The 23139-nt window shown below is 37.4% G+C and overlaps 1 protein-coding gene and 1 non-coding gene across 11 annotated transcripts in view; one reads left to right on the top strand and one right to left on the bottom strand.

The window, feature by feature from the left end:
- The window catches only part of RALGAPB (Ral GTPase activating protein non-catalytic subunit beta), an 83532-nt gene that overhangs the window by 10896 nt on the left and 49497 nt on the right, over positions 1–23139 (top strand). For 6 of the 10 annotated variants that reach the window (XM_041732707.1, XM_041732706.1, XM_041732702.1 and 3 more), the window contains 10 exons: positions 2162–2377; positions 5540–5742; positions 10493–10656; positions 12261–12447; positions 15196–15327; positions 16568–16746; positions 17797–17945; positions 18075–18291; positions 20520–20555; positions 21772–21973. In XM_041732707.1, coding sequence (XP_041588641.1) covers positions 2192–2377; positions 5540–5742; positions 10493–10656; positions 12261–12447; positions 15196–15327; positions 16568–16746; positions 17797–17945; positions 18075–18291; positions 20520–20555; positions 21772–21973 — 1655 coding nt within the window. In that variant the 5' untranslated portion in view covers positions 2162–2191. The remainder of the gene's footprint in view (positions 1–2161; positions 2378–5539; positions 5743–10492; positions 10657–12260; positions 12448–15195; positions 15328–16567; positions 16747–17796; positions 17946–18074; positions 18292–20519; positions 20556–21771; positions 21974–23139) is intronic. The other 4 variants (XM_041732710.1, XM_041732709.1, XM_041732708.1 and 1 more) reach the window with 2 other exon arrangements.
- Positions 6662–6768, bottom strand: LOC121478470. The gene has a single exon (XR_005984479.1). It is a non-coding gene; the product is annotated as a U6 spliceosomal RNA (small nuclear RNA).

The following is a 23139-nucleotide window of genomic DNA, read 5'->3' as shown; positions in this document are numbered from 1 at the left end:
AAAAAACATATAGAGAGGGATAGAATCCCTATCTATGCCAAGTGTACAAATTATTTTAATATGATTAAATTAGGTCGGAACAGATACAGGAGGAAATGTTAGATAGTCAACATGGATTATTTATTCAGGGAAGTGAATTATTTGGACAGGACATGAAGCCAAACAAAATGAAAAAGTTAAAAAACAAAAAGCTACACTAAAACAAAACAAAACCCCCTGTGGTATAATACTTACATGCATTCATGTAAGAAACTGTGTATATAGCATGTATATCTATGTGTATATATAACTCTATATAGTGTGTATATGACTTCATGGGATCACTGAAAGGTACCTGAGCCCAGAGTCCACCAGATTCCCAAAGAAGCTGAGAAGATTGAGTAGGGGTGGGAATGGGAGGTATGCAGGAGGGGAAGGGAACGTGATGGGTTCCTCTGTATGGAAAAGGGAAAGGTAGTTTGGGAACAGTCTGTGAAGAACTTTGACTTTTGTACTGAGGAGTTTCATCTTCATTCTGCAGGCCTATAATTCTCAAATGCCATATCCTTTTGAAAAACACTGATACCTATTGAGCAGGAGTGAGGTTTTTAAAAATAAAATTGAATGCTAGTCTTTCCCAGTATGAAGAAAAATTAGTTTAAGGGATAGAACTTATTAAACATTAAGTGTACCCATATGTTTTGCTTAAACTCTGCTGGCTGGGCATACAGATTTCAGAAGAAGTAGAAGATGAAAGTTAACAAATGAATTGGAAAGAGCTGACCATCTTTGATTCTCTTCATGAGCATGGTGTTTATGATTGTAACATTTATATTGCATTCATATAGATACGTTTTCTGTGGCTGAAAGTTTTTCATTTGCATGGTAGATATAGATCATTTCATGGAAAATATACAGTACAGGGAGAAACAGTACATGCTATGGAGAATGTATAGAATAGGGAGAAGGCCGTATATGCCATGGTTAAGAGCATGGTCCCTGGAACCCAACAGACATGGATTCAAACCCAGATCCACCACGTTATAGCTCTGAAGCCTCAGGTAAAAAGCAAACCTCTCTATGTCTCAATTTTTTTGTCTGTGAAATAGAGATAATATTCCTTAATATTCATTGAGTTGGTTTTTTTTTTTTTCAAGATTATTTATCTTGAGAGAGGGTGTGTGCATACACACACACAAGTAGGGGGAGAGGTGGGGCGGAGAGAGAATCCCAAGCAGACTCCTGCCGAGTGAGGCTGGATCCCATGAGCTGATCTGAAAACCAAGAGTCAGATGCTTAACCAGCTGAGCCAGCCAGGCGCCCCTGTTCATTGAGTTATTTTGATGATTGCATGAGTAGCATGTAGTAAATGCTCATAAGTGGAGCTCTTTTTTTTTTTTTTTTAAGATTTTATTTATTTGAGAGAGAGTGTGCTTGAGCAGAGAGGAAGGACAGAGGGAGAGGGAGAAACACTCCCCACTGAGCAGGGAGCCAGACATGGGACTCAATCCTAGGACCATGACTTGAGCCGAAGGCAGACACTTAACTGACTGAGCCACCCAGGTGCCCCAATGGAGCTCTTACTTTGTTTTCTGAAGAACACTAACTTCCAGATGTTTCATTACAAGAAATTTGTGTTTCACTGCTGCAGGGAATGAAATATTCTCAAATAATTTTATGTCTAATCTGAGGACATTGGAGGGAAATTAACAGGGATATGTTTCTAGCATGTAATAGGTATTTGGAAATTGTTGACTGAAAAATAAGGATCTTGGAGTAAACTCTTTCCTATGTCTTCATTTCTTACTTAGGGCACTTCATTCTGCCTTTTCTAACCTGGAACATAGAATGAGGAGGGCTTCCTCATGTTTTGAATGTACCAGATCAGATCATTTTATCCCCCTGCACAGTGGCGTCTGTCCCAGTTCCGCTCCAGGGCTTCTGAGGCTCTTTTGGGGAGGTGCTTAGATAGCTGCTTCCCAGGGTCTGCCTTCCTACCTGATCTTGCCACGAGGCTATTTTAGCACAATCTCAATACATTTAGATGTGTTTTCCCCCTCAGTCTTCTTGGCAGTGTGTTTGTAGCTGCTTTATCTTACCGTGTAGGGTAAATCTGGGTTTTACTTATTTTTATTAATTTGCAGTAGTGTAATTTAACAGTAATTCTCTTTTGTCTTTTCAGGTGCCATTTGGATAGTCCTTTAGCGGCACAATGTACTCTGAGTGGAGGTCACTGCATTTGGTGATCCAGAATGATCAGGGCCACACGAGTGTGCTGCACAGCTATCCAGAGAGCGTTGGGCGAGAGGTGGCAAATGCAGTGGTCCATCCCCTTGGGCAGGCCTTAGGTACCCCTTCAGTGGCTGGTAGTGAGAGTTTGTTAAAAACTGACAAAGAAGTAAGTGTTTCTTCATTTCATTTTACTGTGTAAAAACATAATTTTGTTACTGGTGAATTTAACATTATCCTTTTAATGGCTTTCTGTCTAATGTAGTATGAACTTCTTATTTTGACCTTTGGGTTGAGGGTTGGGACTGCAAGTTTGTGGGGGTCAAGGAATAGGTTGTACCATTGTGCTTGTTGGCTCCTGGCTAGCTAGACCCAATTCTCCACTTGAATTGTGCCCGAGACAGAGGCGTAAGTATCAGGCCCTTTCCCTTAAGCTCTGGGCCCAGTCTTCAGATTTCTATTCAGAGATGTGTTTGGATGTTCTTCATTGCTACTCCCATAAGGCCTCTAACGGAAGGCCTATCTTATGTCAAGTTTTCAGGCTACACATATGCATTGAACTTAAGGCCCTCCTGTGTCTCTGTCTGTCTTTCCTTACCTGACTCACAGGGGTTTTTTGTTTGTTTTTATATCTTATTTTATTTAAATTCAATTAATGAACATAAAGTGTATCATTAGTTTTGTTTTTTGTTTTTTTAAGATTTTATTTATTTATTCATGAGAGAGAAGCAGAGACATAGGCAGAGGGGGAAGCAGGCTACCCACACGAAGCCCAATGTGGGACTCGATCCCCGGACCAGGCATGCCCTGAGCCAAAGACAGACGCTCAACTGCTGAGCCACCTGACTCTCAGGTTTAAGAGTGCTGCAGAACAGCTAAGCCCATCTGGCTATGAGCCCAGTGGTTGGAATTGAGGTTGTGTTTGCTGTCCCCAAAGATAAGGGCCATTGGGGTGGCTCAACTTGGAGGTGATCCTCTGTTCTTGGGTTCAGGTGACTGGGCTAACGTGAAGTTTTCAGGGGGAGGTCATGAAGGGACCCTGAAAATGGAGGGATACAGGAACTTGCTAGTGTGATATCTGGCTAAGATACGGATTAGAACTTTGTGCTTGAAGAAGTTTCTACAACCCTCAGACTTTGGGTTTTAGACCCACTTTTTCTCCCCATTACTTTTTGATTTCTTTTTGACAAAGGAGAGATTAGATTTAATCTAGATAGACTAGCTACAAGACCAAAGCTTATAGCTCTAAAGGCAGTTTATTTACCCTCTGCAGGCCATAGATGGCTGGAGGATGAAGTACTTCACTCTGAGGAACGGTTTTCTCTCTTCAGAGCACCTTAGCCAAGACTTACCCCCGAGGACCAGTGTTTGCTATGGTGCATACTCCTCTTGGTGGGCCTGTAATCTGGGAAGAGATAGCACATGAATGGATAGAAGTGCTCTGGTGCAACCCTCATTTGTTCTCCTTTTCCACCTTTAAAACGATATGAGAGAATATTCCTTGAATCCAGTGTCCTCTGGAATCATACAGTTGAGCTATTATGAAGGTATCACTAGAGATGTTTTCTCCTTTGTCTTTTCATCTGACAATTAGGGACTTGTAGTCGCTTTTAAAATCCCTCTTATATTTGTCACAACTTCATTGTGGTGTTAGAGCCTTTAAGGTTTATCACTGTAGTAGATTATATTGTATCAGAATATCTATGTTTTATTGCTGTTACGTATTTTTACCTTTACTTAGCCTTTCTAGTTGTTTTTGAGCTTAAAATTTTGAGTACATGTATTTATTTTGTTAGATTCAACCTTAGTTTTAAGCTGTTGAAGTTTTATTGAATCCTGAATTTCTATCTAACAAGTTAGTTTTCCATTTTAGTTTTGTGGTGTCTACTGATGGTCAGCCTGTAATCTGTTTTTCTCTCTTTTCCTAAGTTAAAATCTCAGCAGGGCCTTTGGCATGCCACTGGGTACCTTCTTCCAAAATGATCTTAGTACATTAACTCACTGTATTCTCTCCTCTTGTGTTTCAACCACTTACAAATCCAGCCATTCTTCCTTTGGGCCACATGTCCCCATCTTGTCCACAAAGGTATCCTGCATCTGACCACAGTTCTTGCTAAAGCCCAGTTTCCCTTTAGCCAGACAAGGCTATTGATGGTATGGTGAGAGTAGCTTCAGATATCTGGCTGGAAGACTAGGGCCCAGGTTTTCAGTTTTACCATTTCTAAACCAGTGACCTGGGCCAAATTTCTTAATCTTCCTAAGTGTCAGTTTTCTGATCTATAAAGTGAGGATAGTTTGCTCTCTCGCACAGGGTTATTTTGATGGGTAGGTGATATTTATGAAAGTGCTTTATAAATTGCCAGGGTTATGCAATTGTCCACTGCCTTCATAGTAACCTTGTTAGTAAAGGAATGAAGCTTATCTGGCATGACTTGTTCTTTTTGAGTAGGCTGGTTCCCAGTGATCATGCTTCCCTTTTATAAGTGCTTACCGATCATCTGCTTAGTAATTTGTCCCAGAGTTTCACCTGGAATTCACTAAAACCTTCCGGTTTGTAGTATCTAGAATAGTGTTTCATCCTTTTTTGCAAATTGTGCTATAAACTTCCCTTTCTGGCCATAATCGTCTTCATTCTTCATGACTTCAGGCAGTGGGTTGGCAGTCTCTCAGACAGGTTCTCTCAGCCTCTGTGATGTGATGGCAGATGGGTCAAGAGGCTGGAACTCATTTAGTGCACCAAGTGCTTTGTTAAGATCTTACTCAGCTTAAGTCCCTTCTCACTTGTGTTTGATCTTACCTTCCCATGTTAATTATTTTCTTTAGCAGGGAAAGTCACAGGATAAGAGTTGAGCAGTTCATATTCCTTCTTGTTGTTGTTAATGTTGTATAATCTGGAAATGGAGTGTGACTGAATTTATGTATATGACTTCCCAAATGACACACATACCTATATAAAAATTAAAGGAGAAAAATTGCTAAGATTTTCTATTTCTGTGCCTCCGGTATCTAGGGAAAAATCAAGATGACCCCATATTGCATTTTATTTCACATAGCAAACAGTAGTAACGTCCAATGGGTAAAAGCCAACATGGGCTTAATATTTAGAAATAAATAATTATTTTCTTCTTAAATATTTTATTTAGGAAATGTTGTTTATATTTTATCCATGGAAAGTACATCCTTGAGAATAAATCTGATGATATATAGTTGAGATGAATATACTGTCACTTGAGAGGTTTTTGGTAATAAAAGAGGTAAATATTTTAAATTAGTCTCCTGAGGTATAGTAGGGATGTGTGATGATTCTGTATGTTTATTTTCTTTTGTTTAGGTGAAATGGACCATGGAAGTAATTTGCTATGGACTGACCCTTCCATTGGATGGAGAGACTGTAAAATATTGTGTTGATGTATATACAGACTGGATTATGGCTTTAGTATTGCCGAAAGATTCTATTCCATTGCCAGTTATTAAAGAGCCTAATCTATATGTTCAAAGTATACTAAAACACCTGCAAAATCTTTTTGTACCAAGGTAAGCTATATCTCTCTGGCCTATTATCAGGATTGTAATAAAATATTCACAGATACTACTTTTTTATATTAAAAGGAGCTGATTTCATTGTTATTCTTTTGAAAAGTAACTTTCATTACTGTTCGAAGAATGTACTAATATGCATCAAAGGGATGGGCTTATATAAAGTTTACTAAGAATTTTTAAGAAGTATGTGCTCATTAAAGGTTTTTGGTTTCCTTTCTAAGATCTAGTAGCTGGTAGATATTAAAATATTATGACCCCTCCATTCAAAAAACATACTTTTGCCTGTCATAATTTTTTCTACTTAAGCTAAAGGCAACAAAGCCTACTACCTTAAGATGGAGCTTTCCTACGAGAGGATGAAAACATTGAAGTAAGCAGACTTGAAATTATTATGGGCAAATTCTTAGGCCAAAAGATTATCTTCACAGGTTTTTTTTTTTTTTTTTTTAAAGATTTTATTTATTTATTCATGAGAGACAGAGAGAGAGAGAGAGATAGGGGCAGAGACATAGGCAGAGGGAGAAAGAAGCAGGCTCCATGCAGGAAGCCCGATGTGGGACTCGATCCCAGGACTCCAGGATCACACCCTGGGCTGAAGGCAGGCGCTAAACCACTGAACCACCCAGGCGTTCCTCATAACAGTTTGTTTGTTACTGACTTTTTTCTCATACCTTCTGAGAGTTTGGGAAATAGAGGAAATAATGGCAAAGGAAGCATTAGTTAGTTTCTTATCCATTCATGAATATTTCTTTTAAGAAAGACCTGTTTTTAGCTATTTTTTATGTTTTTAAAAGAGGCAGAGGGGCTTGCTTCCTTTTGGAAAAATTCTCATTATAGCATTTTTCTATCAGATGGTGAGGGACTTTGAATCATCCAAAAACCACTCTATAAATTTTAACTTTTTAAATTATTTATTTATTATGGAATGCTCATGAATTTGCATGTCATCCTTGAGCAGGGGCCATGCTAATCTTCTTTGTATCTTTCCAATTTTGGTATATGTGCTGGTGAAGTGAGCACTTAGCTTTTTAAATTTAGAGAGAAGATTACTTTGGGGGCACCTGGCTAGCTCAGTCGGTAGAGCATGCAGCTTTTGATCTCAGGGTTGTGAGTTTGAGCCCCACGTGTGGTGTAGAGTTTACTTCCTTAAAAAAAATTTTTTTAAAGAGTTTTAGAAAGAAGATTACTTTGCAAAATTTGAATTAAAAAAATCTCCATTGAGAACTCTGATTTGTAGGATCAAGTATAAACTCCTTGCCTTGTGTGAAATAAATGCTGGCAGTAATCTGGCCCTTAGGCAGATTAGCTGCTGCTAATTCTGCACGAGTCCTGCTCATTGGTCAGATTCGGAAATTAAACATTCCCTTAAGACTCCTTAATGATCTTCCCCATCATCACCTGCCTCTTTGTCTTCCTCCTCTCTTTCTCCTAGCTGTCCACATCTCACTGTTGTTGGCTTAAGTTCTGTCTTATAAAGAGATGCCTAACTTGACCATCCAGACCCACAGTGATCATACCTTTTCTGAACCTGTGTGGTACTTCCTGTGTCATGCTTTTATGTCTTTACTGTTTTATTGTTTATCTTTTAAAGTGTGTGTCTCATTTCCCCAACTAACCAACTTGAAAGCAGGAACTAGGCTGTATATATTTTGGGCTTCTGTAATATCAGATGCAGTACCCACATTATTTTAGGTGTGAATTAAATGCTTGTTGCTTATATTTATTGATTTCAAATAGAAGCAATAGGAAGTAGTTGGCAGTGATTAGCATATTTGTGTCTAATCAGGTTCTTCTAAAATGATGTAATAGTTCTAATGCTTTTGTCATTCTATGTAGGAGGCTAATTTACTAGCCTTTTCTGGGTGGCATGGGACAGTCTCAGGAGTAGTATTGTCACTGTTTCTTTACTGTTTGTACTCTTACCACTTACTTCTCCATGCTCAGTTCATTGTATTGATGAAAAGTATCAATGGCATTTGAGTTAATTGGGGGTTTGCTTTTTTCCTCTTCTGAGAACTTGAGTACCTTTTTCATTTAACATTTGGTAATTAGCTTATTTTCTTGAGCATGCTTCAGAGAGGATACCGAATTGAGTACTAGGGATCTCCTGGCCAACAATGTCTTAGGGAGCTGAATATTTTCAGTACTATATACTGGGAATTAGGATCTCATCTCCCTTTATTGGAAGCTATCAGGGTTGTTTTTTTAAAAATTCAGATCACAAAATTGTCATCAAGTTTACTTAGTTTTTGTAAAAGGTGACACTCAAAATAGAAAAAACTTTTTACCACTTTGCTAGAAATAAGTCAAAGTGGGGGATAACCTCCTTTGGCCTATCAGTTTGATCTCTTTTTTGTTTGTTTGCATAATTAAGTGAAGAGTGAATCATCTTTAAATTTTTTTTTTTTTATTTTTTTTTTATGATAGTCACACAGAGAGAGAGGCAGAGACATAGGCAGAGGGAGAAGCAGGCTCCATGCACCGGGAGCCCGATGTGGGATTCGATCCCAGGTCTCCAGGATCACACCCTGAGCCAAAGGCAGGCGCTAAACCGCTGCGCCACCCAGGGATCCCTCATCTTTTAAAATTGATTAGGATTTTCATTGCTCAAATATATTGTAGTTTAAAAAATGTAATATTCTTCTAAAGCAGTGAATGGCAAACTTTTTTGATAAAGAGACAGATAGTAAATATCTTAAGGCTTTGTGGGCTATACAGTGTTGTAACTACTCAACTCTACTTATGTAGAGAAAGTGGTCAGAGATAATATATAAATGAGGTTGCATGGCAGCATTCCAATAAAACTAACAAAAGTAGATGGCAGACCAGATTTGACCCATAGGCTATAGTTCATCAGCGCTTGTTCTAAGAACAATTTTTTTCTGAAGAACAAGTTCTTTTTGAAAATATCTAGGGGAAAGCAAAATCTCTGGTGTTTAGACCTTTCTGTTTATTTCTTAGTAAAGATGACCTTATTTCTCTTACCTTTAGAAACTTGGACACTGCTCCTGAATTAGGTCTTCTTAGTGAGGCTACAGTTACCTATAGAAGTTTCCTTTTGTACCAGTGGACAGCCGTAGGTTACTACCTTGAAGTGTTACCATTGTCACTGGTTTGGAAGAGTGTCAGCCCCAGAGCTATTCTTATTTCTTATTCTGGACTTTTTGAATGGCTAGATGAGATTTGGGGCTGTTACATAGTTTTGTACTGTTCTTCAGATAACCAGAGCAATAGACACAAACTTGAGCCTCATGGCTTCACAAGAACTGGATTTACCTCCATCTGAACACGGGACATCTCCCTGCTCTTTGTGGGGGTCTTGGTCTTTCCTAGGTAAATGTCTCATTTCACCCTAGGTAGGACTTCTTTAGGAAAAACTTAGTAGTATCATTTGTTTGCAACTTCAGGGTAAGTGTCTGGTTTTCTGGGCCATGTCCCAGAATCTGAGAATCTTCTATCCTAAGGTTGGGGTGAGAACCCTAAGGTCATTCACTTCATTTTCTGGATTTCTTGAGGAAGCTCTGTTTTATCAGTTCTTTGTGACATGAGTCATAATATAGAAACTAGTCCTCAAGATTTATTTCAGTAATATTAGTTGCTTATCTTGGGTTTCACATAGGAGGTCTGGAGGCCAATTCACCACTCAGTTATGCAGTGAGTTTCCTACTGTTCTCAAAAATCTCAGGTGGTCCAGCCCGGGTAGCTCAGCATTTTAGCGCTGCCTTCGGCCCAGGGAGCAATCCTGGAGTCCCAGGATCCAGTCCCACGTCGGGCTCCCTGCATGGAACCTGCTTCTCCCTCTGCTTGTGTCTCTGCCTCTCTCTCTGGATCTCTCATGGTTGAATAAATTAAAAAAAAATTTTTTTTAAATTAAAAAAAAAGGAGCAGCCCAAGTGGCTCAGTGGTTTGGTGCTGCCTTCAGCCCAGGGCCTGACCCTAGAGACCCGGGATTGAGTCCCACATCAGGGTCCCTGCATGGAGCCTGCTTCTCCCTCTGCCTGTGTCTCTGCCTCTCTCTTTCTGTGTCTCTCATGAATAAATAAATAAAATCTTAAAAAAAAAAATTTCAGATGGTCCACTTTGGAGAGTAGGGATAAGGGGCTGTGGCTTGGACCTCTGTCTTCAACTCTAGCCCCAATACTTTGATCTATTTTATTCTCTTGAGAAAAAATGGTTCTGTGGAGACCACAGTGGCAGGTGCTCATTTGGGAGGCATTTGCCTCTGTACGTCATCAGTTTTAGGGACCTGTGAGGATATTCCATTGGATCTGTAGGCTCTTCTTTAGTAGACATTAGTGTCAAAGGGACTGTGAGCACTATGAATTCACATTCTGAATTCTTGTGAATGTGTGTTTAAAAAATTTTAAAAAGAATGCAAAGACCATTGTGTTTCAGTGTGAGCAACAGAAGTGGCTATGGGTATTTACTCATTCACTCAGCGGAAAACAGTGTGCCTGCTATGTGTAAGGCACATTTTAGACTCAGAAAATCCAGAGGTGAAACTTACATTCCATTATTCCTGCCTGTCCCCAATAGCTTTTCAAGCTCTCAGAGGACTGGTAGGTTGGGATCCCAGAGTGCCAAACTGTATGGTGGCAAAATAGCTTTGAACTAAAGAGGGTGTACCTTGTCCTGTCTTCTGATGCTCTTAGGGAGCATTGCTTTCTGTGTCCATAAGTTGCCTGTCCTTGAGCCTTTGCTTTCTCTCCTCAAGGCTTGTCAGTGATATGTCTGTCTTCTTCAGACAGGAACAGGGCTCCAGTCAGATCCGACTATGCTTACAGGTCCTGAGAGCCATTCAGAAACTAGCCCGTGAGTCATCCATCATGGCACGAGAAACGTGGGAAGTCTTACTATTGTTTCTTCTGCAGATTAATGACATACTTCTAGCCCCGCCAACTGTTCAAGGTCTGTTTATGTTTTTTCTAATTTATATCTGAGCTCTGGATACAGTTCACTTTAAACTGAATGAATAATAGACTCAGTGGGGATTTACAATTTGGCATGACATTTGACAAACCAAAGTTAACGGTTCTTAGAATAGAAGCCCTCATAGGCACAATACAAGATTATTTTACCTTCACTGATGATTTTGCTGATGTAAGGAGAGACTCAGTGCATTAATGCATATTTGATAATGATAGGAACAGTAGGTTGTTTAGTTTATAGGATAGAGCCTATATAAGAAACAGTTAACTGAAGTAGAACCTGTCAGTATTGTACCTGATTACAAAGTAGTTATCAAAGTAGATGCTGAAAACTTGACAGCTACAGAACGTATTTTGTTCAGCAGATGAAACCTATAAGGTCTTTAAGGGTTCTATTTGGAAGTATGACAATATGCTATTCCTTACCTTGTCATTAAGAAGCCTCCAGTTGTATGCCTTCAGACTGTATTTTAGAAGCCCTTCTGTGTATTTTATAGCACAGTGTACACAGGCTGAAAGTTGATATTCTAGTTCTAGGTTCCTTTGTGGCCTATTCATCTGTGTAGTCTCTTTGCTAGTGGACATGCAAGTGTGCTGGTGATCTCACACTAATGGAGTGTCCAGGAAAGGATCTAAAGGAAATCACAGAATTCCACTGTTGAAAGTGACTCCATAGTAGGAATACCTTTTCAGTTACTGACAATAGTAGCCAGTCATTGACTCATTAGCTCTTTGGTACATAGTCTCCATGCCAGGGATCTCAACAACTCAAAGGAAGTAATTTTTCCCTTTCTGGGGCCCAGTATTGTTGAAACTTCAGTTTTCCTTATAACTTTTCTTACTAATCCCTAGTTTGCCTTGTGGAGCTATGCAGAGTACAGACTACTGCTTCTCTCCCTAGTTCGGGGCTCAGAGCAGAGGAACAAGTTTGTTTTTCGTGAATGAGGCTCCGTCCTGCACAGCACTCATCCTCTTGCTCCTTTCTTTGTCTCCCTTTCCCCTGAAGGGCAGCTTTCAAATACCTGAAAGTTTTACAATGGAGTTTGAAGGTAGAAGGACCTGTATATTTGTTTGCTGTGATTCCTTCACTTACTATGTAAACTGGGACAAGTTACTTAAATTTTCTCATCTGAGTTTTCTCTTCTTCATAATGGGTTTAATTAATAATTGGTAGAAGATATAAAGACCTGTCTTGCAGAATTAATGTGAAGAATATGTAAGGTCATGTACATAAACCAGTCGGCACAGAAACTGACCCAGTAATCACACATCATAGACGTTCGTCCTTCCCCTTTTCCTTTTCGTCTGTCCCACTTGCTGGAAGATAAAGAGTTTTGATAAGAACCAAGCAGGGTGACTTGAATACTTTTTAAATGGTAATTGGTTGATGTAGTCATGATTTTCTCCATAAGAGCTCCTAAGAATTATTTCTCATTCTTACTTATTAAATTGCTGCTTGAAAGTCAGAATTTAACATTGTAGTTACTTTGATTTTTTTTTTTTTACCATTTATCCCAAATCAGTGAAGTAAAGATTTTTCTTTAAAAATAAGTATATCAAAGATGTTTTCTTTTTGTTGGTAAGGTGGCATTGCTGAGAATCTAGCAGAGAAGTTGATTGGTGTTCTCTTTGAGGTTTGGTTACTAGCTTGTACTCGGTGCTTTCCAACACCTCCTTATTGGAAAACCGCCAAGGAGATGGTGGCAAACTGGAGGCACCACCCGGCAGTGGTGGAGCAGTGGAGCAAGGTCACCTGTGCCCTCACTTCAAGGTAGGTTACCGTCATCCATTTACCTTCCTTCATCCACCCAGCTTAAGGCACCTTTCCCCTAGTTCTGTGTCTTTCTGGGATTTGTGGAATATGTTGTAAAAAGCCCGTATCCTGTGTCTGTTATTACTTGTATTTTAGTGACAGAATCGAGCCACGTTTTAAAAATAGATGCAGCAATTTGGCTACTGCCTGGCATATTTAAAACCTTTCAGATTAAGCAAGTATGGAGAAGCAAATACATTCTGTACCCTGCCTCCCTTGCCAAAATCCCATTCTTAATCTGATTACTAAAATATTCATGATTATTATGTTAAAGAAACCATAGAAAGGTATAAAAGAAAAAAGTTATTAGAAATTGTATTATATATGTTTATACATAATTTTACAGAAATGAGACTGTACTATAACATGCTATGTTATAACCAAAATAGGTAGTTTGTTATGTTAATCTTACCTTTTTTACCATTTATATGTAGTACCATGACTATTCTATGAGTAAACTTCAGGTTTTATTATTTTTCAAACGCATTTTTTTCATTTCAACTCTATATTTTAATATGTAACTCTAAAAGATGTGGATTCTTTTTAAGTGTAATCACAGTACCATTATCATACTAAAAATCTTGAGTCTTTTTTCTTTTTTTTTAACAGTTCTTTAATATCAGCCATTCGATATTTAAATTTTCTTTTCTTTTTGGGCAGCCCAGGTGGCTCAGCGGTTTAGTGCCGCCTTCAGCTCAGGGCATGATCCTGGAGACCCGGGATCGAGTCCCGCGTCGGGCTCCCTGCATGGAGCCTGCTTCTCCCTCTGCCTGTGTCTCTTATGAATGAATGAATGAATGAATGAATGAATGAATCTTAAAAGAATTTTTTTTCTTTTCTTTTTTTTATGGTTGATTCCATTGAATAAAAACAAGCAGGGTTCACATATTACATTTAGTTGACATGTTTCTTAAGCCTATCTTAAGCCATAGGTTCCTACTCTCTTTTTTTTTTTCTTAAAGATTTTATTTATTTATGAGCGATACAGAGAGAGAGGCAGAGACATAGGCAGAGGGAGAAGCAGGCTCCTCGAAGGAAGCTTGATGTGGGACTCGATCCCTGGACCCCAGGATCACGCCCTGAGCCAAAGGCAGATGTTCAACCACTGAGCCACCCAGGCGTCCCTCTCAATTTTATTTCTTTACAGTAAAGTTTTTGTTGTTGAAGAAACTGAGATGTTTGTCTTAGAGTGTTTCTACTCTGAATTTTTCTCATTATGTCCTAATTGTGTTAATATATTTCTCTGTCCTCTGTATTTCCTGTCTGGCAGTTATATCTAGAGACTTGATGTGATGTAGGGGGAAGGCAGTGTGGAGGCGGGGACAAATAATTTATAGGTAGCATTATGTATCAGAAAGTAGACTGGTCTTTTTCTGAGTTAGTAAAATGTTTACCTTTATATCTTTAACATTATTTAAAGTAAAAGATAGAGGTTTTGGAATATTCTGTTGATTCTGGTATATCTTAGTGAATGTCAAAATTAGAAAATAATACTTCTTATCTTGCTTATAAAAGCAATACATAGAAAATAGAAAATTTGGATGACATAGGGAAAAATATCCATTACTTATAACCAGTGTTAACGTTTTAATGTATTTTTTCCATTTCTCTTTATTACAAAAATTGAGATTATTTTATAGAGTATTATTTTTAATTTTGATGCATCCCATTAATTACATTTGCCTTTTCCATTCTGAAATAAATCTCAAGATCATATTTTTAATGGCTTTGTAGTCATTAAAAGCCTTTAAAATTTTCATTATATAAGTGGCATTATAATTTCTTTAATAATTTCTTTATTGTTTAGATATTCATGTTGTTCCCAGTATTTTACTTTAAAGATATTGTTGATATGAATACTTTATGCATAGTTTGTGTGTGTATTCTGGTTATTTCATTAAAATAAAATTTCTAGATAAAAGATAATTGAGTCAAAGGAACTTTGAACAGTTTAAATACATTTGGAGTAGTACTACTAAATTAAGTAATTAAATTGTTGAATTACTTTCAAGGTACACCATAAATTCTGAACTTCATGCAAGTTATATAGCAGTTGTTATTATGGATAAATTACAGCTAAGTTGTATTGAAGGAGTTTGCAGTGGGATGACTCTTAAAAATAATTTAAATATCAATTTATATTATAATTAAGCAAATAATGGTAGAAACATAAAGCTGCATATATGATCATACAATTTACTATATATGTTATTTGTAATTATTTATAAATAAAATTTAAAAATAACTTATAATTTTATAATTTGATTTGTCATTTTGTTATGAAATCATTATAAAATTATAGTTTATATATTACATATTAATGTTATAAAGCTATTAAACATAAAAATAAGATTGTAATATGACATATTTAATGTGTAATATATATGTAATTTTATAATTTGTGATACATTCATAATATAAATTGTATAACTTAAATTACAAAGATACATAAGTTGCAAATAATAATTTTTAAAATAAACACATTATTCAAATGTTTAAAGGTTTTTTAAATCTTACAAAACTAGAAATCCCGTTTTTGTCTCTTATCAATGAGGGTTTTCATTTATCTTCTTTGAGGTATCATACACATGTCATCTATTTTCTTTTGTATTTCTCATCATATTTTAATGCTTAATACATATTTTAATATATTTTTCATTCTGTTAAGAAACGAACTTGGTGGTTTGCATATTTTTTGTGTTCTAGATTGCTACGCTTTACATATGGTCCTTCATTTCCTCCATTTAAAGTTCCTGATGAAGATGCCAGTCTGATCCCTCCTGAAATGGATAATGAGTGTGTAGCACAGACATGGTTTCGCTTCTTACATATGTTAAGGTACTATTATTTAGTATTGTGTATGCTCTTTACCCCTATCTTAGGGCAGGAACCGTACTGTAACTTCTGTGTTGGTGCTCAGTGTGTGGCTGCTAAGTACAGCCCTCAGATGGAGCCACATTGGACAGTGTCACATCTACATCATGTGCCTCTTGCTCTCTTGCTCCCAGCAGACTCAGGCTACCCTCAGCTGCGTTTAGTCTACACTCTAGAAGCTTGTCCCCTGTGTTATATGTAGCATTTGTTCTCTTGCCTACTGTTACATCCTGGATGATATCTCTCTCAGGACTCTGTTGCATTCTGTGGGACAGGAGAGTGCCTTGCTTCTCTATGTGACCAACACTGTCTGGTCCATCTGGCCAGGAGGGCCTCTCCTTTAGTGGCCTTGTTTAAAATGTCGCTGAGGGTGATACAATAAAATTACACAGCGGGATAACTTGCTGCTTCCTGGTCTCTCTTTATAGTAATTCTATTCAGTTCAATTTTATTGCTGCTTGTTTTCTCTGTACTAGCTACATCCTTGTGTCCTATGGAACTTTTGTTCTGTTGCATACTGCTTTAATTCTTAAACCATTTCTTCTCCATATCCTCTCATTCTGGTTTGACTAGTCTCATTTTTCTGTTTGTGTATTAGTGATTCTAAATTACCCTTTTTATAAGTTAGGGATGTTAACTATTTTTTTTTTCCAGGTTGTAGTTTTTGTTTTTCATCTTTTAGTGATTTCAGTTTTTTTTTAATGTCTTTTTCAATGGTCATTTTCTGTTTCCTTTAAGTTTCTTTTTTTTTTTTTTTTTTATTTATGATAGTCACAGAGAGAGAGAGAGAGAGAGAGAGAGGCAGAGACACAGGCTGAGGAAGAAGCAGGCTCCATGCACCGGGAGCCTGATGTGGGATTCGATCCCGGGTCTCCAGGATCGTGCCCTGGGCCAAAGGCAGGCGCCAAACCGTTGCGCCACCCAGGGATCCCCTGTTTCCTTTAAAATTAGAAAAGTCTTGGGGATCCCAGGGTGGCTCAGCGGTTTAGCGCCAGCCTTCGACCCAGGACATGATCCTGGACTCCCGGGATCGAGTCCCACGTCGGGCTCCCTCATGGAGCCTGCTTCTCCCTTGGCCTGTGTTTCTGCCTCTCTCTCTTTCTGTTTCTCATGAATAAATAAATAAAATCTAAAAAAAAAAAAAAAAAAAAAAAAAAAAAAAAGGCTTTCTGTGTAATTAATTCTTTTTTTCCTTTTTTGATAGTAATCCCGTGGATTTGAGTAACCCGGCCATTATAAGCTCTACTCCCAAATTTCAGGAACAGTTCTTAAATGTGAGCGGAATGCCACAAGAATTGAATCAGTATCCCTGCCTTAAACATCTGCCTCAAATATTTTTTCGTGCCATGCGTGGAATCAGCTGTCTAGTGGATGCATTCTTAGGTGAATTTTGTGTATGTTTCTAAATGTTTGGAGACCTACATGTAGATAACTCTAGAGTATGGATTTAGAAACATTATGGAAAGCCCAAGAAAAAGATGAACAGCTTTGGTTGCAAATGACAAAGTAGGAAAAATTATTTGCAACAAATGTAATAGCTAGAACGCTTCCACTGTCTTTATATAAATAGATCAAACAATGCTAAGAAAAAGAATAAGACTTGGTAGATAAATGGACAAAGGATATGAATAAGTGATTTGCAGAAGGGAAAAGTTCGTTCTCCGTAGTAATCCAAGAAAATACAGATTAATATACGTTAGGTATGTGTCTCTGGGAATAAAATTACACCTTTTGTGAACCATTATTTTAAACCACTTTTCACATTTTAGGAATATGAAAAGTCAATATTTTTAACCTGAAAGGCAATGATATTTTATATCTATTTTTTAAAAACATTTATGTGCACTTGTTAATACATTACATAGGTAGTATATTAGTTCAAATTAAGTTTGGCTGCCACATAACAATAAAAAATACCAATGGTTTAAGCAAGATAATTATTTTCACGTATGATAAGGGCAGGGCTAGGCAGTATAGGGCTGCTATCGCTGTTCCATCATTGTGAGGGACCCAGGGCTCTTCCATCTCTTGGCTCTCCATCCTTTGTGTACTCTCTCATGGGCCATGATGGTTAAATGAGTTCCAGTCCTCCTTTTCAGGAATTAGGAAAGGAGGAGAGTCTATACTTGATTGGTCCTTTTAAGAAGATTTCCTGGAAGACCCACCCCACAATCATCTACTTCTTTATGGTCAGAACATGGCCACATCTATCTGTAAGGGAAGCTTGAAAATGTAGTTATTTATTTTGGGTAGCCATGTCCAGCTAAAATTTGTGTTCAGTAACTTAGGAAGAAAGAGTGAATGGATACTGGGAGGCAGCTAGCAGTGTCTGCTGTAGTCTGTCCTGAGCCGTCACTGGTGTTGCTTGAGGAAGATTTTCTGACCACGTGTTTGAAACTATGAAGAATAACTCCATATGTCTTTTTCTGAAAGGCATTTCTAGACCCCGATCAGACAGTGCTCCTCCAACACCCGTGAATAGATTAAGTATGCCTCAAAGCACTGCTGTCAATACCACCCCACCACATAACCGGAGGCACCGGGCTGTTACTGTGAATAAGGCCACCATGAAGACAAGCACAGTAAGAGTTTTCATCTCCATTATTATGCTGTATAAAGTTGCCTTTTTAATTTGCCAACCTTTTAAAAAAGTCTTTCTTTTTTCTCAAACATTTCTTGAGTGTGGATTTATTCTTATACTCCTCCAACAGGTTAGTACTGCTCATGCCTCGAAAGTTCAGCACCAGACATCCTCCACCTCTCCTCTGTCAAGTCCCAATCAGACTAGTTCTGAACCCCGGCCACTGCCTGCCCCTCGGAGACCAAAGGTTAACAGCATCTTGAATCTCTTTGGATCATGGTTATTTGATGCAGCATTTGTTCACTGTAAACTTCATAATGGGATAAACAGAGACAGCAGCATGACTGGTAAATATTGCTCAAGAAATATGTTATCACTTTTTTCTTTTCTTTTTTTTCTTTTTAATTTTTCCTACCTGCAAGATTAATATGTATCTTAAAAAGCTTTCTGTCTCTGACCAAGCAGTGTCTTGTGTTTAACCCCTTCCAGCTACAGTAACAGATTTTTGAAAGTTTTCCTACCTGTCCTTTATATGTCTGTCTATGAGGTTTGGCTTTTGTCTGTTTTTATTAGGCACACTTTAGGTCAGCCACTTTTTGTTGAATCAAATTGCTTTACTTAGGTGGCCTGGAAGTTCCCTTCATGTCAGCCAGGATGATAATATTGATAGAAAGAATTAAATAAAGGTTTTGACCAGAAATTTATTCACAAGAAGTGTTTTCTTAGATTCTGACAGCCATTCACTTATTAGTACATAAAAAAATTAGAAAATTTCTGCCTCATGAGAAACTCTTATTCTCAGGTTTTAGTCTAGAGAACTTTATTTCAGGGCACACTTTAAAAAATACCATTTGCTCTGGAACTATTTAAGAGTGGGTGGAGAATTAATAACTCAATCCTGATATCTTCATTTTGATTTTATTACAGAAACGACCCTTTCTAAATCTGATTTATTTTTGTCATCTCACTGTTGTACTTGGAAGTAGTAGCATAGTGTGCAGGATGGGAGTGTACGGTAGTGCAGAATATACTGGATATTTATTACATGTCTTATAGAGAATAATAATCATGGCTAGCATTTATTGAGCTGCAATGACTATGCCCAGGCACTGTGTTATATGCACTAATGAGTGTATTGGTTGTTTGATAAGAAAGCACTTTTCTGATTGGGGTTAGAAGTAGGTTGAGAGAAAAGGATGCCTAATTGCATTAGTTCATGCATCTCTAGGGAGAATATTAGTTCCAGGAATTAAAACTAACATGGTGACCATAAAGGTCTCTGTTTTCTCTCAGAAATGCATTCTTAGCTATTATGAATCATCTCAGAATTAAGGTCTATATGAGCATTATACATGTATAATCATTTTGGATGTTCTTAAATTTTTAAAATAATTTAAAAAGTCATGAATATGAAGATATTTTGGGGACTATAATTCAAGATTGCATGTTTGAGTTTACAGATTCCTTTGTTTTCTTCAAATTCAGACACTTTATATTCTTCCATTTCCATATTTTATTTAAAAGTTTGAAATTTGTGCTTCTGTATGGATAAGTAAATGTACTTATGGCTAATGAAAACTTCTAGAAAACCATTTTTTGGCTTATATTTTCTTATGTTCATGTACCTTATATTTTGAGTTTTCTAAACCATGTTTATATTTGTTAATTTGTATTGTATTTTCTAGAATGAATCAGTCATGTTTTTTATTTTTATTAAGGTGCAATTTTTGTAGTATAACTTTTGGGCATCAAGCTGTTGACACTAAAATCCCTGAATCCAGAATGTCTCAATCTCCTGCCTCCTTGGTGGGCTTGCTTAAGAGGAATATACAAATCTTCTCATTCTCTAGGGAGTTTGTAACAGCTTTACTCACCCTCTTGTGCCAAAAGATAGAAACCAGAACTTAGATATGTGGTAAACCAATTCTTACTTTAACCCTGAACATTTTCCTTGGTGCGGAAAAGATAGAAGGTCCTCTTGCCCCTGTTGTGTTTGGAGATGAGAAAGGCTGTTACATTACCCAGGAGACAGGAGTGTCCTAGTATTTCACTGGGTTTGGGTGCTCTTGAGAGCTGGTTTTGAAACCGCAGGGTGGGGGAGGGGGTAGGGGGCGGAGGGACGGGGAATGAACACTGTTAGTCGGTTCTCTAAGTACTGGCTGCCATCAAGGAATTCTGCCCTGCAGTTCACCTCTAACTTAAGGTCTTTGCTTCGATCAACTGGTTAGCTCAAGACTGATGCGACATTACACTGTAGTTTGCAAAAGTGGTATTGAGCTGGGAAGGGTTAATGAACTAAATTTTAATGCACGTTATCAGCAGTTCAAAACCTCAATTCTTTGTAGCTGTGTAATTTTCTTCGTTCATTGTTTTGCATGATACAAAAATCATAATTTTGGATCTGAATGCACAATTTCCTGTTTTTGAACTAGCTTGTGGTATCATAAAGCTTTTAATCTAACTTTTAAAAAGCTAAAAAGCTTCTTAACTTATTGTAAAATTTCACCATCTTTAAAGTATTTTATAATTACTGCTGTCCTTTGATTTGTTTCCATTTATTTCTATTATCTTGCAGCATCTTTTATCCAAATTCTTCTTTCTTATAAATCTTGTAAGTAGGAACCAGAAGCTTCTCCTTAATTGCAGTCATGTTTTTATTTTTTTCATAATTCCATTAAAAAATTTGATTGTCATTGTCTCTTGTAGTTTTTGCACTTGGGAAGAAAAATACTTTTCTGTGTTTTGAATGGGGAAGATTGTTGGCAAAAGCAAATTAATCTGCCTGAATCAGTCCCATTATTTCTGTACACTAGTCTGGTCATGTCATGAATTCCAGGACTTTGCACTAACTGTGTTTTGGCTTTTTTTTTTTTTTTTAAAGCTTTAAGCTTATTTTTCTACAGATTTAGTGTTTGATTTGTATGCATTCTGCATGTAGTGTTTTTTCAAATGTATTATTGCTGGATAGCTTATTCAGGACTAAAAATGGCTCATGGGAAGTTGCATAAAGATTTATGCTTGACTCTGCATTCTATTAAAACTATTACAAAATAATTTAAACATTTCATGTAGAGCGATAAAAGATTTCAGAGTGATTTTCAATACACTATGAAATCTTTTGTTAAAAATAAAAGCAACTTTCAAAGGGCTTCTGTTTCAGTGACAACGAATGACCATGATAATCTTTCCTACCAATCCAATTTTCTGATTTATCAACCTCAAGTTAGCTGCTGTCTGTGGTTGTTAAAATTCATTCTCATTTTGCTTGGTTGGGCGATTCTTTGGTGTGTGTTTTGGAGTTGGGTGGGTGGTGGGAATGCTCTCTCTTCCTCCCTACCCATTTCTCATCCTTACTTTGCCCTTTCCCTAAAGTATACAAACTGGCATGGGCTTGCCCATTCAATTATGATGTCTGTTTGGGGTAATATGTAAATTGCAGTAGCTATTTTTCTTAATGTTTAAGCACCATTCTACAGGGGGAGGAAAAAGCAGAATAAATAATAGAAAAGCCAAATTCTTTGTTATATCTCTGTATGTGAATACAGATATATACAAATGTACTCTGCTGATCAAAAATTCAGTTGAAAAATGCTTCAAGTAGAATCTATTAAACTGATAATACCACTGTAAATTAATTGTTACCATTTTCAAAGAAGATTTCAGAGAGCCCCTTAAAAAAAAACTAAGATATAATTGCAAACAAAAGCATTATTGAATTCTATTTAAGTAACAATTTAATGACACCAACAATTGATCTTTGTGTCCAGGGTCCCATGAGCCTATTTGCATATTGACAAATATAATAAAACGTTCTTTTCTCTCCTCAGCCATTACAACACAAGCTAGCATGGAGTTTCGACGGAAAGGGTCACAAATGTCCACAGACACCATGGTTTCCAATCCTATGTTTGATGCAAGTGAATTTCCTGATAACTATGAAGCAGGAAGAGCTGAGGCTTGTGGGACACTGTGTAGGATTTTTTGTAGCAAGAAGACTGGAGAAGAGATTCTGCCAGCTTATTTATCCAGGTCTTAGAATTTTTTTGTTTATTTTCCCATTTATATAGTTTTGATAGTGGCTTGGTAAGGCTGAATTGAAGTAAATTTGAAGTAAAATTTGAAGTAAAATTGAAGTAAAGTTTGGTCTGTAGTACTTGCAAATGTCTGTTAAGTAACTGGAATTTTTGCTTGACATTCTTGCATTTTACCTGCCTTAAGATGTTTTTTTATTTTAGAAGTAGTATTTATTTCATCATATTTGACTTTTAATAATGATGGAGAGATTTGGAAGGATCACACTAATGAAATATATGTTTAGCACAGTTTTAGGCACTATAGATGATCCAGAAATATTAGCTGTAAATCTGGCCTCTAAGGAGCTTATTTTCTCGAGTGAGCAAAGCTGTGTACACAGGTAACAATGATCCAGTAATAATAGGAAGTTGATAGGAGAGGTAGAAGTAAAGCTGCAGGCATTCAGAAGAAGAAGAAGCAGTACACGCTTTCCCCAGGGGTTCAGGGAGGAGATAGAGAGGATGGGATGATTGTCCTGGACTTAAAAAAAGATTAGTGGTGTTTAGCCTATGTTAGCAGGTTGAGTAGGGTCTTCTGACTTCAACCATCTCTGTGTTTGTCTCTGCCAGCCATTCAGTTGCTTAGACCAGAAACTAGGAGTCATTTTAGACTCTTCTCATTAGAGTCTTTGTCTTTAGGTGGTGAACCAAGTCCTGCCTTTCTTCTATTTAACCCTCTTTCTAATCTTTCCACTCTCTCCTCATCATGACACTTAGACCTTGTCATTTTTTTTCCTAAATTGACTTGTAGTGACCTCCTATTTTTCTTGACTCTATTTTGCTTTCCTGAACTGATCATTCACAAAGCTGCTAAAGTGATCAAGAACAGCATTCACGTGTCTGTACCTGCTGGGTTCTTAGGAATGAGGATTAAAATGAATCAGAGGGGACCTAGTGCAGAATCCTAGAGGCCTGAGACAGAATGATAGATGCAGGGAGCTAATCAGGGGTATTTTACTAGGTTCTTAACTTTAAGTAACAGGAAACTCCTCACTGTGGTTTTAGCAAAATAGTAGTGAGTTATGAGAAATCATGCTATTTAATACATTCTAAGGTCAGGACATGCAGCAGGGCCTCACAAAGGGCAGGGACCAGGAATCAGAAAATATTCAGGGAACAAAA

The sequence above is a fragment of the Vulpes lagopus genome, chromosome 18 (assembly GCF_018345385.1).
Source record: "Vulpes lagopus strain Blue_001 chromosome 18, ASM1834538v1, whole genome shotgun sequence".
Taxonomy (NCBI): domain Eukaryota; kingdom Metazoa; phylum Chordata; class Mammalia; order Carnivora; family Canidae; genus Vulpes; species Vulpes lagopus.
The sequence above is the reverse complement of the archived record's forward strand: the minus strand, read 5'-3'. Positions and strand labels throughout refer to the sequence as shown.